Source organism: Pleuronectes platessa, chromosome 18 (genome assembly GCF_947347685.1).
Source record: "Pleuronectes platessa chromosome 18, fPlePla1.1, whole genome shotgun sequence".
In the NCBI taxonomy this organism is placed as follows: domain Eukaryota; kingdom Metazoa; phylum Chordata; class Actinopteri; order Pleuronectiformes; family Pleuronectidae; genus Pleuronectes; species Pleuronectes platessa.
Window position 1 is genome coordinate 3,238,640 of NC_070643.1, and position 15,271 is coordinate 3,253,910.

At 42.6% G+C, this 15,271-nt stretch overlaps 2 protein-coding genes across 3 annotated transcripts; one reads left to right on the forward strand and one right to left on the reverse strand.

Moving 5' to 3' along the window:
• Window positions 1-1,263: 1,263 nt before the first annotated feature.
• oxsm (3-oxoacyl-ACP synthase, mitochondrial) lies at window positions 1,264-3,937 on the reverse strand. Its single transcript, XM_053446893.1, has 2 exons — window positions 2,810-3,937; window positions 1,264-2,309 (listed from the first exon to the last, which is right to left on the reverse strand). The coding sequence occupies exons 1-2, from the start codon at window positions 3,799-3,801 to the stop codon at window positions 1,907-1,909; spliced, it is 1,395 nt and encodes a 464-aa protein (XP_053302868.1). The 5' UTR covers window positions 3,802-3,937; the 3' UTR covers window positions 1,264-1,906.
• Window positions 3,938-4,161: 224 nt separating this feature from the next.
• Window positions 4,162-15,212, forward strand: ngly1 (N-glycanase 1). Of its 2 annotated transcripts, none has more exons than XM_053447178.1 (12): window positions 4,162-4,351; window positions 5,041-5,155; window positions 7,647-7,904; window positions 8,604-8,766; window positions 8,878-9,097; window positions 9,383-9,504; window positions 9,877-10,022; window positions 10,425-10,535; window positions 10,614-10,793; window positions 11,174-11,359; window positions 13,534-13,711; window positions 13,966-15,212. In XM_053447178.1, exons 1-12 carry the CDS (start codon window positions 4,251-4,253, stop codon window positions 14,139-14,141), a joined length of 1,956 nt encoding a protein of 651 aa, XP_053303153.1. In that variant the 5' UTR covers window positions 4,162-4,250; the 3' UTR covers window positions 14,142-15,212. The 2 variants fall into 2 exon arrangements, with proteins under 2 accessions (XP_053303153.1, XP_053303154.1); XM_053447179.1 differs by having other exon boundaries at window positions 7,647-7,772.
• Window positions 15,213-15,271: the final 59 nt, after the last annotated feature.

Genomic DNA, 15,271 nt, shown 5'->3' on the forward strand with positions numbered 1-15,271 from the left:
CCTCGTGGCATGAAATTGAAATTATCAGACCTTAGGCTGGTGAAGTGGGAGCTGGGTGCATGACAAGTCCCGGCCTCATGTGGCTAGAGTGTGATGACGAAGGCATTGACGCCATTGACTGGCCCTCCCGTTCCCCTGACCTTAATCCAATTGAACACCTATAGGATGTTATGTATTGGTGTATCCGACGCCGGCAAGTATCGCCAAAGACCGTGCAGGAACTCACTGATGCCCTGATCCAGGTCTGGGAGGAGATCCCCCATTACACAATCCGCCAACTCATCAGGAGCAGACCTAGACGTTCTCTGGAGTGCATACAGGAACGAGGAGGCCATACACAATACTGAGTTACAATATGAGATGTTGTGAGGAAATTCACGCTGGTTGGATCAGCCTGTGACTTTAATTCTTCGGTGTTGTTTTGAATCCAGGTCTCAATGGGTTGAAGATCTCTGTTTCCATTGACCGTCTTTTGTGTCATTTTGCTCTCATCAAATTATGCAATGTACATCAGTACAGATTTTCAACTTGAATAATTCGCTCATCAAGATCTGATGTGTGATTTAAGTATTCCCCAATATTTTAGGGCGGCTGTGGCTGAGGGGTCGTCCTCAAACCTAAAGGTCGGCAGTTCGATCCCCAGTCTGACCCATCTGCAAGCCGAAGTGTCCTTGGGCAAGATGCTGAACCCTGAACTGCCCCCCATAAAATCACAAAGTGCTGCAAATAGATGCACTGTATGTGTGTGTGAATGGGTGACTGTAAAACTGTACTGTAAAGCGCTTTGAGTGGTCATCAAGACTAGAAAAGCGCTATACAAAACCAAAACCATTTACCATTTTTGGGATAGTGTAGGTTGGATAGGGGAAGCCAACAGCACGCAATTAACCATAACTATCTTGTCAATATAATTATCAACCTTTTTCTATGATAACTCGTTTCCTCCCCATTTACTCTAATGGATATAAAAAGCCTGGGGTGTCTCCTTGGAGTATCCTGACATTTCATGATTGCTCCAATTCTGACAACGATAAAGGAACACTATTATCCACTACATGGCTAATGTTAATGGAAGTGAAATTAGAAACAAAAAAGTGACTTGTTGTGACCCAGCACCATCTGCTGGTACCAAGGACAAGGTTATCACACTGATGGTTTAATTTTATCATTAATGATCAAATGATGATGTATAGTAACTGGACCGTTTACAATCATTTACGATTGATTCAATCCGACAAAGGGCCATCTTTTTTTTAGACAATCTGGTTTAAGGTTTTTATCAGCAGTAATGAGTGAGTTATTTTTCCAATTCAGACACAAACTGTAGAAAATGGCAAGCAGAGCAATAACAAACCACATTTTTCGGTTTTTAATGTAAATCTAAAAAACAGCTTCTCCGGAAAAATACCATACTTCTTCTACCACATGAGGTTTTAATCATGTTCACTACATATAAGTTACGAACCACAAATATAATAACATGACATTGTTTTAAAGCTTTGCCTACAATTTGTCATCATTGCAATTTAAATTGGGGAAAAGCATCTGAACTTAACAGAATTTTCTCTAAATTCACATTACTCTCATCATCAGTCAGCACGAGTTTTACACAAACTACCAGTGGCAGGACCAAGGAATGTAACAGGACTGGGAAATGTTGGGTTTCTCTATAACTTTTAATGTCTTGACCTTATTGTGGCCCTGAAATTGAACTGAATACCTTTTATGTTTGTTCATTCATCTTTTGCCATGGATTTTGCTGTGTGAAACATTTGTAATATTGTTTAGATAAGGTCTATACAAATAAAGCTATTATATTATTATTCAGTCACTGACACTCGATAATACCAGAGCTTAAGAAAAGGAACACATTTCATTTCCTATTAATTAAAGTCTCAGTGTGTCCTTAGATGCTGGCGAGACACAGTGAAGCGTTGGTGCCACCAAATCCAAATGAGTTTGTAAGCGCAACCCGTCGGCCCTGAGTCCGCCATGACTGCGCTGTGCAGGGAACATAATTCAGGTCAAACTCTGGCTCAGTGCGATCCAGGTTGAGTGTCGGGGGCAGGACCCCATGGTAGCAGGCCAGAGCGGTGAAGGCTGCCTCCACGGCTCCTGCAGCCCCAAGCAGATGTCCAGTAGCCCCTTTGGTGGAGGAGACGGCCAGGCTCTCGACACTTTGCTGGAAGAGCCTTTTGAGGGCTGCATTTTCAGCCGCGTCACCCAAGGGCGTGGACGTGGCATGAGCATTTACGTATGTCACATCTGCCGGGGAGACGCCAGCATCTCTGAGTGCTGCAGACATGCACCTATGGAGACAGTGGTCAGACAGTTAGGAGAACAATTCTATACTTTTTTTTATACTATATTTATCAGTAATAAAAGCAAAATAACTTCTCCAAAAAAGCCTATTAGGATCAATCAATCAGAGGGGTTGCACGGCCAGATGTCTTCATCTTTATTTGGAGGAGAAAATAAAATCCTAAGCACAGTTCCTACTACAGGCGATGTCCTCAAAACTACAGTTCATCAAAGTTGAGGTGGGAAGTCAGTCTGTGAACTGTGATGGATGCTCACAAACGACAGGGAACTACTACGGAATTTTTTTACTATTCCTCTTTTTGTTCCTTTTCCTCAGCAAATGAAGACACACTGTGTTTCGCTTACCATTCTGTTAATCGTCTCATGACCCCTCAGATTTACCCCTCTTGTTAGGGGGGTGCTGACCCCCACTTTAGAACAACTTAACTTTTGTGTGATAATTAAGTAGTTTTTTCTCAATATTTAGAATAACCCTAAAATCAGTCACCTGAATGCCCCATCCCCATCTGCAGTGGGTGCAGTGATGTGGCTGGCGTCCCCTGAGAGTCCATAGCCCAGGACCTCTGCGTAGATCCTGGCTCCCCTCTTCATTGCATGGTCCAGCTCCTCCAGCAGGAGCACAGCAGCTCCTTCACCCATCACAAAGCCCTCTCTCTCTGGGTGGAAGGGTCTCGATGCCAGCACAGGGTTGTCATTCCATTTGGTGGCGAGGGCACGTGCCCTAGCGAACCCAGCTATTGACAAAGGCCCTATGCAGGATTCTGTTCCTCCTGTAACCATAGCATCCGCATCCCCATGTGCAATGAACCTGGCGGCATCACCTATGGCATGTGCACCTGTGGCGCATGCTGTGGACACAGCATGATTGGGACCCTTTAATCGGTGTTTGATACTTATGTGCCCAGCAGCCATGTTGACAAGGATGCGGGGCACAAAGAAGGGGCTCACTCTGTTGTAGCCCTTTTCCTGGAAGGCAGCAGAGGTGCGAGCAATCTCCTCCAGTGCCACCATGCCCATTCCGACAGCCACCCCAGTGCTGAGCTGTTCCTCTGGGGACTTGGGGTACCAGCCAGAGTCCTCCAGAGCGAGCTGAGCAGCCCCCAGGGCCATCACAGTAGCTGGTGACATGCTGTTGATCTCCCCACGAGAGGCAAACCTTTCCATGTTAAACTGACCCTCTTCAGTCCCTCTGGTAACCAGAGCGGCCACTTTACAGGGAACTGTCTTGTACTCCTCAGAGTCCAGAGCAACAATCCCACTGTGGCCTTTAATCAGATGGTCCCAGGGCAGAGCAGTCCCTGTGCCCAGGGGACACACCAACCCTACACCGGTGATCACAACCCTCCTCCTCGGCTGTCCCGAGCTGTGTCGTCTGGACAGTTGGTTGGGAAAAACAGAGGAGCTCTTGTGAAGAAGTGCCCTCATGTAGTGTGCTCTCAGCTGTAGTACGGTCCAGCAGGACAGAGTCAGAGCGGACATGTTGTTATCTCTGTCAGGACAGTTAGTCTTTGGATCTGCCTATAATCTGAGAGAAACACATTTACAAAACTAAAGCTGAAATTTGTGAGTCAACACAACTCACGTCTGTTGGTGACCCGCTTCATCCACTGTGGAAATATTCATATAACAGGACAACCAGGACAGCCTTAAATTTGCCTGTGACTTTGAATCGTCGGCAACTCTCTTTAACTTGTACTTTTTTATAAATATAAATTAAAATAAGATACAAAAGGATTAAATTGAACTCAACTATAGATATAAATGATATAACACACAGTAACAAACAATAGTTTCAGAGCTACAGACATTCAGGCGCTGATGGGGCAGCTTCACGCAGGACCCAAAAAACATCAAGTTAGCAGCAGTGTTAGCATTAGCTGTCACTCTCAAAACTGGAAGGACAGGTGTTTTAAAGAGGAAAAAGCAGCATGGGTGTGTCACCAGCAGTCACCACATTGTGTGACAATTCGGACGAGGTCTTCCTAGACGTGGCCAAGTTGTTACTCACATATGCGGACAACATTCTAAGGTAAAGTTGTGAACTTGCCAGCGGGTCAGTGTAGACGTGTTATGCTAAGCTGAGGTTGTGATAGAGGGGCTCTGTACATTTCACACATATTAGATGGCAGATAACGTCATGCCCTGACAGTCATTCTAAATGCCGTGTAAGGCCAGGTGTACGTGAGCCCTGCTGCCTGCTGTTGTTCCTGCTGTTCCACCAAACTCTATGAAACAAATGAGCACTTGCACTTTGTCCCTTTGCTTTGACTCTGCCAATGGATAGACGCCCTTACTCGTCATCCCTCCTCACATAACTTTATATTTTCTGGTTAATTCAGCAGAGGGATAACTCACGATAAGGGCTATTTAAGATGGGTAACATCTCAATAATCATTACCCTAAAACCTATGTTGATATAAAAGTAAATGTCTTAAGTTAAAATTGTCGCGCTTCCTTTTTTTGAGTAGAGTCTATGTTTTCAGCAAAATGTGATATTTTGTGCAGTGGTAATTAAAGCAAATAAGTGAAGCAGGATATTGCTGACAATATCAGACCCACGTTTTAATGTAAACACTCGTAGCTATAACGTATGCATGTATTGTCTATAAAGGATTGAATCACTTGCTGGTTTGTAAATATGCATTTCTCTAAAGCCAAAGAGGAACAAAAGGTGTTTCCTGAAAAGCCTTGAAAACAAATGATGCCACCTCCCCACAGGCATCCAAATGAGGAAAAGTACAGGTCGATCCGCATAGGAAATCCTACATTCTCCACCAAGCTGCTGCCCGTCAAAGGAGCTGTGGAATGTCTCTTTGAGATGGGATTTGAGGAGGTAAGAACCTGCCTGCTTGCTACTACAGAAGTTAAATTACAGATCTCCTGTTATATTGCTTTGATTCCTAGGGATCTAAATGATCACCCATGGCATAACGCTGAATAACTTAGACCCTGTTCAGACCTGGGATTGCACCCATCCTGACTGAACCACTGACAAGTGGTCAGTGCTAAGTACAAATATGAACACAACTTGATGTGTTCAAAGATCCAATTACTCAAATCACTGCTGGACTTGTTCTGGGACACATGTGGCCACATTCTTTTCGCTGTGTGAATGCAAATGCACCCTGGACCACATATGAAGGTCCGCCTACTCAGCTGGCATCCTCTGATCCGCTGCAGTTTCATAAGGGACCAAATGTATTTTTATGTTTCTCTGTTGCATTCAGTGGTTACCACTACAATATCAGAATCAGAATCAGAAGTATTTTATTGCCAAGTAGGTTTACACCTACAAGGAATTTGCTCTGGTAATTGGTGCTTACAATTAACATAGAAACATAAAAACGCAATAAATACAACATACATAGGAAAGCAATGAAAAATAGAAAACCAGTATATATTTACTCACTGTTTACTTCTTATTTACTCACTTTTTTCCAATATCTATACAAAGTAACATTTATTTCGACATAAACATTTCTGAATAAAAATATATAAAAGATAAAAGATGTAAAAAGTGATATGCAAAATGCAAAACAGTAAACAGTGTCCGATTGCAATATGCAATGTAATGCAGTATAGTATAATATGATGTAATGTGTTAATTTAACACATCCTAAAGGTGTGGGGGCGGAATAAAAGTCTGAGTCAGGTGGGGGTCCCGGGCCTTGTTTATGAGGCCAACTGCAGCCGGGAAGAAGCTGGTCTTGTGGCGGGAGGTTTTGGTCCTGATGGCCCGCAGCCTCCTGCCCGAGGGAAGAACCTCAAATAGTTTGTGACCCGGGTGGGAGGGATCCGCCACAATCTTACCTGCCCGCCTCAGGGTCCTAGAGGCAAACAGGTCCTGAAGAGATGGCAGATTGCAGCCGATCACCTTCTCAGCAGAACGGATGATCCGCTGCAGCCTCCTTTTGTCGTTGGCAGTGGCAGCAGCGAACCAGATGGAGATGGAGGAGGTGAGGATGGACTCGATGATGCAGGTGTAGAAGTGCACCATCATTGTCTTTGGCAGGTTGAATTTCTTCAGCTGCCGCAGGAAGTACATCCTCTGCTGACCTCTTTTGGTGAGGTCAGCATTTGAGGTCCTGGGAGATGATGGTGCCCAGGAAGCGGAAGGACTCCGCAGTGACGACTGGGGCGTCTCTCAGGGTGATGGGGGTGGGTGCGGCTGGGTTCCTTATGAAATCCACAACCATGTCCACTGTTTTCAGAGCGTTGAGCTCCAGGTTGTTCCGGTCACACCAGGTCACCAGATGGTCAATCTCCCACCTGTACGCGGACTCATCCCCATCAGAGATGAGCCCAATGAGGGTGGTGTCATCCGCGAACTTAAGGAGTTTGACGGACTGGTGACTGGAGGTGCAGCTGTTGGTGTACAGGGAGAAGAGAAGAGGGGAAAGAACACAGCCTTGAGGGGAACCGGTGCTGATGGATCTGAGTTCAGAGAGATGCTTCCCCAGCCTCACGCGTTGCCTCCTGTCAGACAGGAAGTCTGTGATCCACCTGCAGGTGGAGTCAGGCACACTCAGCTGGGAGAGCTTCTCCTGTAGCAGTGTTGAAGGCAGAGCTGAAGTCCACAAACAGGATCCTGGCGTAGGTTCCTGAGGAGTCCAGGTGCTGGAGGATGAAGTGGAGGGCCAGGTTGACTGCATCGTCTACAGACCTGTTGGCTCTGTAGGCAAACTGCAGGGGGTCCAGGAGAGGGTCAGTGATGGCTTTGAGGTGACAAAGCACGAGGCGCTCAAATGCCTTCATCACCACAGAGGTCAGGGCCACGGGTCTGTAATCGTTGAGTCCAGCGATCTTGTTTTTTTGGGGACAGGGATGATGGTGGAGGTCTTGAAGCAGGCTGGTACGTGACATGTCTCCAGTGAGGTGTTAAAAATGTCAGTAAACACCGGAGACAGCTGATCAGCACAGTGCTTCAGGATTGATGGAGAGACAGAGTGACCAGCACATAATGATTGATAATTTTGTTAAATTGATAAAAATCTTTCTTAAAAGCTTAGCTGCACGAGATTCAGTCAGCCACTCATGACCCATTTCTGTCTCAACCTCTCTCCCACTCACTTGCATGTGCAGACACATGCCGTCAAAAACACTTTGACACATCCGTATTCTCAGACTGGGTTTTCTTGGCAAGCATAAATGACGGTCGTGATTATTTGCATATAGAGTGGGGAGGTGAGATCCATTCACAAGTACTCCCAGGAGACACATTAAGGACACATTTTAATTCCAAGTGTGAATAGGACCGTTCTAAGGACGGATGTTATTAACAGGTCTGGACAGCGCCTAATACACCCACTTGCACCTCTTTTTAGGCAGAGACCCACCTGGTGTTACCCAAGTCTGCATCAGTGGAACAGCTGAAGCTCATCAGGGAATCCATAGCAGCAGAGAGGGATCGGAGGCTACAAGGAGGACAGCCTGTCCAACCAAGAGTTCAGGTTACTGCAGCCTCACTACCAGAGAGCCTCGCTCCTGCTCCTGCTGCTCCTGCTGCTCCTGCTCCTGCTGCTCCTGCTCCTGCTGCTGTCAGTCAGCCAATTCCACCACCTCCATCACAGCCATCATCCCTGGTAAAGATGTTACTTTAAAAAGCGGAGGCTGTGACTGCATATATTTGTAGCTTTCAGCTGTAGTATCATCACAACAGAGGCTAAACATACCTTAACTCTCATAGATCCATTTTTGATAAGAAATGAGAATAAACAAGTCTACGATGGACATTTTTGTTAGAAGCTCCACTGAATGCCATGCAAGAAAAATACGGTGAAATTACCTTACAGCATGTCAAACCACTGATCCGTGTGCATTGGTGAATGGATCAGTCAATGAAAAATATTTAATTGTCTGGTATTTGGATAAATCACTATTGTTACATGAATGTGTTATAGAGAGCAGCTAAAAAAACTTACTGTATAAATGTGAAAATCATGATAGAGTATATTTCAGTTTACCAGTCATTCATTTTGTAGCTCTTTTTAACAAAGTATATAGTAACTAGGATATTTGACATTCATATGCCATAAATCTTATTACTTATTATATTCCATTATTAAATTACTGCTTTAATTCTTTGTGCTTTGTTGCTTTTCCGTCTTAATTATAAATATTTTTTACTTAATAATATTGGAAGGGCCTTTTTTTTTTAAAATAACTTTCATGCAGTACCTTACATCTCTCAAGAACAACTACTGTAAATATTCATGCAAGTCCCTCAGTGATTTAGATTTTTCATCTTGGTTGGTGAATGATGATTCCTTGTCTTGTGTCAGGAAAACAGTATGAGCTTCTTCGTGACTCTCCAGTCAAACTTCCAGCATGTGATGATGTATGAAAACCCTGAGCTGCAGCAGAAAGCCTTGAGTCACATCCCTCACCAGCAGCTGTCCTCTGCTGCTCAACACAAGCTGAAGGAGGCTAAAGCTGCTGACCCAGGTAAAGTCCCTTCATTCAGTTATTTAGAGCAATCAGTTGTACTCTACATCTTTATTTTACTGTTAACACATTGAGACGAAAGAGGCAAATTAAATGCTTTCCTGTTTGTAGATTGTAAACTTGGAATAGAAGACTTCCTGGTGCTGGAGCTACTTAGGTGGTTCAAGCAGGATTTCTTCTCCTGGGTGAACAGTTTACCCTGCAGCCGCTGTGGGGGTCCCACAGAGAACGCCAGCTCCCTCAGTCCCAGCTCTGATGATGTGCGCTGGGGAGCTCAGCGAGTGGAGAACCATTACTGTCAGCTCTGTAGGTTCTCCACAAGATTCCCAAGGTAAAAGTATGCGCGCTTGCTTGTCTTTTTGTATGTTATTTCGTATGCCGCTGGTGTTTAGGTTGCCTTTCTAAGGTTATATTTAAGATTCAAATTAATATAAGTCTGCAGAATGACTTTTGGTACGGTTACGATTTATTTTACAATTCCTTTTGTATTATTCACTGTCAATACATTTTGAAATGGAAACACTGTAGACATGTTTCCTGTAAACAGGAATAGAGTATGAATGGATTTGAACACAAAGCAGAATATAATGGATTGCTTGCACTTTTTCTCTACCAGGTACAACAATCCCGAGAAGCTGCTGGAAACCAGGAGGGGGCGCTGTGGGGAGTGGGCGAACTGTTTCACCCTGTGCTGCAGAGCCATTGGCTTGGAAGCCAGGTATATCTGGGATAGCACAGGTATGTACATGATTGACTGATGTGCCTCTTGTATCGCTTCTTAAATTAAACCCAAAGTTAATTTATAAAGAGAAATTCGTCACCCTCACAGAATTTGTTGATTAAGAGTCCTCCCTGCAACATCTTTACTCTTTACATATTTTATGAAGCACAAAGATGAGTGTGTGTTGTTAGTACTGTACTTGAAACTATCCCAAAAACTGAACCAGTATCAAATATTTTGCCATTTGACTCATTTGGAACATGTCATTGCATTTTTAACATCGCAGAATGTCAAACTTGGCTTTTGAAAGCTATTAAATTCCCACTTAGTTTGATATCAGAACTGTTTATGTAGCATGTAAATTAACTAAAGGTTCTGTGTTATTTCAGACCACGTGTGGACAGAGATTTACTCGCTTTCTCAGCGTCGTTGGCTGCACTGTGACTCGTGTGAGAATGTCTGTGACAAGCCTCTTCTTTATGAGGTTGGCTGGGGGAAGAAACTAGCCTATGTCCTGGCTTTCTCTAAGGACCAGGTCAGAGAAATTGATGCATACTGCTATTACTCCATTATTACAACACCATCGGGCTTGCCCTGACTGGAACTCAATATATATATTGATTAAACCTCCTTATTTACTTCCTCTCAGCCTTCTTCGCTGCCTTTATTGGTGCATTGCTTAACATGTTGATCTGGTTTGTAGATCAGTGTGTGACAGCATTGGCAGGAATGTGTAATTGTGTCTGCATGTGCATCTTCATGCATGTGCACAAGTGTAAATGGAACAAGGAAGAACACTTAAAAACATTATAAAATGGTCACTGGGTTAGATGGCAGATGTTTTGAGTATAGAATAACTATTTATGTATGGAGATACAATACTGTGAATATGTTGATAGTAATCACTAAATATTACATGTGTGTGTTTGCAATATAGGTGGTGGATGTGACGTGGAGATATTCCTGCAAACATCCAGAGGTTTTGTCTAGAAGGACCCGTGTTCAAGAGGCCTGGCTGCTTCACACCATTAATGGGCTCAACGACTCAGTAAGTCATAACCAGCTTGATCATGTACATAATACTATCCTTTGGTGAGTCTACTGTAAGCCACCTTCCGTCTGCTAGAGGCAACAGGGCGTGAGTCCAGGCAGGAAGAAGGACCTGACGGAGAGGCTGCTTGTTGAGCTGGTGGAGTTTATTTCCCCAAAGAAGCCGAAACCAGGAGAGCTGGGGGGACGCAACTCAGGCTCTATGGCCTGGAGGACGGCAAGGGGGGAGACTAGAGCAGCTGAGTCTTCAACACAGGTTTAGTATATCGTGCAAATTATGTTGCTATGGATCTTATACATCTCAGATGTATGTATCAATATCAATAGACCTCCTCCCAACTGTAATTTAAACATGCCATATATACAAAAAATACAATTGATTGAATCATTATTGGATCACAATATTTTTTCACAATATATATTTGGTTTGAGTGGGGATTTTAGGAGTTTCAACTCAAACTAAACACAAAACCGAATAATATTGAATCAAAATTCTTTATGAAACACTACATACAAGCAGATTGTGTTCGACACCACCCAGTCACATGTAGTGTTCTATTTAATAGTGTAATGTGTCCAAGGTTGATGATTGAATTGCTTGATGACAGTCAGTGCAGCTGCGTGTGTTTTTCTCAGGCTGAAGGTTACGTGTTTACTCCTACTGAGAAAGAGAAGAGTGACCGGTTACTGCACGTGTGCTACAGTGCCACCAAAGACCAGTACTGTCGACTGTCCAACAGCTCTGAGGTGGTTCAGGGTTGGGATCAGTGCGTGTGGAGGAAGGAGTCGGTCTTCAGAATGTTGGAAAAGGACTGGCAGATGGTAAGAGCATTAACAAAGCAATAGTTTTCATTTCAGATAATATTTATTTCCAATATTCTATGATTGTTTATAATAAATGTGTTCCTTATTATTTCAAGGTGTATCCATTTGAAAACAGTGCTGGCTTCAAATGTAGCCACTTTGAATGCAAATTGTGTTTGAATTAAATATTTTGAATATTAGGAAAAATGTCAGTCACAGTTTCTTCTTTTTCTACAGTGAAAAAATATAGTATAATTGTTAAAGTTAAAGATCAATTCAATTTTGAAGTGTTAATATTTGTTTGTTTATTTTGTGTTAAAAGAGATATTTCTACATTAAGTACACATAGTCACAAGACAAGACCTGAAAGCTGTAACTCAGCTCATCAAGGCTAATCTATTACTGTTTAAGAATACTCTGCTATTTAAGAATCACCTCAGCAAAACAATGGATCTCATTCCAACCCAAATGGTATCATCTGGGTCAGCATCATGGAGCACAGCCTTTATCAGCTTGTCAAACACAAAGTTGGCCATAACAAAAAAAAACATAAAATTCGGCCACAAATAATGATTATTGTTTTTTATGGATTCATCTACCTTTTATAGGTAGTGAAATGTGAAAAGTGGAAGACAACTTTTCCCAGAGCCTAAATGAATCGATAAGCTTGTTTTATCATTGCTCAAGTCCAAAACCAAAATGATACTAAAGTTACTTCTATATAATAAAATATATTAAAGAGCAGCAGCTCAAAAGGTTGAATTAAAAAATGTTGGATTTTGCTTGAAAACGACCATCAAAATAGTTGCAGATTATTGTTCTTGTGAAGCAGTGATCAACAAGTTGATTAATAGTTCTTTATACCCCCCACCACACTCACTCACACACACACACGCACACACACACACACACACACACACACACACACACACACACACACACACACACACACACAGTGACACAGTAAATAAAATAAACTATACAAAACAGCAATTTAGTCTGATTAACAGGAAAGTTAAAGCGAATGCCTCTGGCTGCTGTTGTTTTAAAACATAAATAGTAGTGCTGTCAGTTAAACGCGTTATTAACGGCGTTAAGGCATACCCATTTTAACACCGTTAATTTTTTTATCACGAGATTAACGCAGAGCTGCCAACTCTCACACGTGTGTGTGTGTGTGTGTGTCCGCCCAGATAGCGCACCGGTCCGGCGGCTCCGCCCACCGCCATCGTGCACTCGCTCAGAGAGACACAGTGAGATGAGAGCTCGTTCACGTGAAGTCGGTCACGCTCAGTGACTGACTGCCTCTTAACTATGGAAACAGTGAAAACACAGAGTTTCTCTGGTCTCAACTGATCAGAGATCAGCGCCTCAGCGTCTTGATCAGAGCAGAAGCTGCAGTTGGTTTCTACCGATCTTCAGTATCTGTGTTCGCCTCCAGTCTGACCTGCTCTCGCTTTTTGTTTTAATATTTCGCCAACTAAAATATATATTTTAAGCTATTAGGCTGCAGCTATATGTTTTTATTTATTTAAAAATAGGGTACTTCTTATTTCATACATTTTCCACAAATATGGGGAGGACTCTAATAGCCCTACAAAGTTCTGTGTTTAATTTATTTCAAAGTAGGCCGACACTTGCCTGTGTATTTTGTTTGTTTGTTATTTTGTTGCTTGTCTGTTTGAGTAGCTGGCTGAAAGCAAAGAAGTAGTAGGCTTACCTTTTATTGGTAACCTAACTGTTACGGTTCATTGTTTCTGAAATAAGAGGCCTGAATGCTATGTTCACAGCAAACTTGAAAAAAAGAAAATATTAAGCCATGGTTTACCTGAAATGTGCACTTTATAATTTTATTTTGCATCGCCCTGTTTGGCAATGTTGTTTTTCAATAAAATAAAACATTTGCATAAAGCAAGCCAATTCACTTTTCCATGTTCATAAGAGCATTATGAACAATGAAGGGATATTTAGAATAGATAAAAATTTGCGATTAATCGCGATTAAATATTTTAATCGTTTGAAAGCACTAATGAATATATATTATTTTGACTATGATTAAGATTACGAACAAATTTTAAATAAGATAAGCATACTACTGTAAACTTCTAAGGGAATACTGAGGATGAGAATAAACTGTGTACTGATGTATCTTCATGCAGCTCTATGTAACCAAGTTGTATTTCTTTGTTAAGGTGTACATCTCTCGAACAGAGGGCTCCTCTACAGGACGAATGAGCTGGAAGTTTGATTTTGCTGCAGTGGGGATGAAGATGAAGTCTGTCTCGATCAGGACCAGTAGCCAGACCTTCCACACGGGGAAAGTCAGCTGGTCCTTGCAGGCAGGCCTAGCTACTACAGAATTCTGCGGAGGTACAGTCATGCAGTAAATCCTCTGATATCAAAGTTTAGTTTATTGTCACATGCACCAATGACAGCGTCATCGGAGCAGTGGAATTCTTGTGACATGGCAGGCAACATCTACGCAGTAGACGACTTTACAAAAATGAAAAATAACATACTATATAACATATAACATATAACATCGTAACATATAAGTGCTCACAATGTGCTTGTATGACAACATCACCTCCTCTTGATTTCCTCTCCTGTGTTTGAACCGTCAGATGGGAAAATGCAGTCGTTCCCCAGTTTGTCCGGCTCGTCGGACATCGTGGTCGTAGCAGAACTCAGCGGGGGAGAAGGGGAGGCATCGTGGCAGCACTCTCAGCTGTTCAGAGAGAGCCTGAAGGAGACAGAGGAGTCTTCGTTTGAAATCCTCATCCACCTAGAAGATGCCTAACGGTTGCTACACTCAACAAAACTTGATCCATAATACTTTTTAACTTTTTTCTGCTCTAATGTGTTCAGTGGTAACCGATTGAATTTTGTTGTTGAATCAGTACAATAGGTGTCAGTGTATAGGGTGATGAAATATGCACAATCTAATGATTGAAAGCAACAGCTTGTTCTATCACAGATAGTGCACATTTTAATCTTTGATAGGCCAAAACTCTATAGCATGCACTCTGTAGAATGTTTGCACAATTAGGTCTGGACCATCTCTGTAGTTTGCTTTTCACAAACAAGAACACAGCAGCACACAGGACATTGACACCGGCACTGTCCCCTATAACCAAAAGTGCTCTTGATATCTTCGTTGGTGTCTTCTACATGTATGGCACCTCTTTTTCATCCTGAGACTATGTGTATGCTTTGTTTTCAATTCAGAGTCTTTTGCATGTTAGAAACGTCATCAACCCACACACTCACTTGTGTTGAATCCTGCGGAACATCTCTTGCTGTGTTCACACATTGCCTCATTTAGACTGGGTTTTTACTTGTCAGGGAAACAAATCTGGGGAAAGTCTAGATACTCATACTTGCACATTTGCGTTCTCACCCTCAGCCTCTCCGGAGAATGTTCTGAGATTCTTCTGAGTTCAGTGCGTGTCTGAAAGCAGCTAATGAGACATGGAGTCTGAGATAGACCTGTAAGCCATTGAGTTTTTGTAACCTATACTTCTTTGTAATGTGGGGACAGATGTCACACAGCAAACCATGTGTGAAAACCCTCATCAGCTCAGGTATCTCCAGTTCCATGTATTGTTAAGTGTGTTGCTTTTGACACAATATGTGTGTTACTGTCTTTACAGTGGGCTCACGCTCCACAGTTACAATCATGTAAGTCAAACCAAGTCAGATATACGTGTATAGCACGTTAACCACATCAGGAGTTGGGAAGGGGGAAGGAAGAACAGCACCCGTATGGATAATTGTGTGTGTAATGATAAATGAATCAGTTTAATTTTAGCATTAGTGTTATGGAAATACTCTGTGTGATTCTGCTGGTATAATAAAGATATTTTTTTAAGTCTGGTGTTTAAATCCACTATAAGCTGTGACACGGTTTACTTCGCATCACACTGTCTG

What these genes read in the sequence shown, in the direction of transcription:
- oxsm (XM_053446893.1), bottom strand. Translation starts at nt 3,801, where the DNA reads ATGTCCGCTCTGACTCTGTCCTGCTGGACCGTACTACAGCTGAGAGCA. An exon ending in GATGGGGATGGGGCATTCAG is followed by an intron (nt 2,310 to 2,809) that starts GTGACTGATTTT and finishes CTGTCTCCATAG; the next exon opens with GTGCATGTCTGCAGCACTCA.
- ngly1 (XM_053447178.1), top strand. Translation starts at nt 4,251, where the DNA reads ATGGGTGTGTCACCAGCAGTCACCACATTGTGTGACAATTCGGACGAG. An exon ending in TGGCTTTCTCTAAGGACCAG is followed by an intron (nt 10,023 to 10,424) that starts GTCAGAGAAATT and finishes TTTGCAATATAG; the next exon opens with GTGGTGGATGTGACGTGGAG. An exon ending in TACTACAGAATTCTGCGGAG is followed by an intron (nt 13,712 to 13,965) that starts GTACAGTCATGC and finishes TTGAACCGTCAG; the next exon opens with ATGGGAAAATGCAGTCGTTC.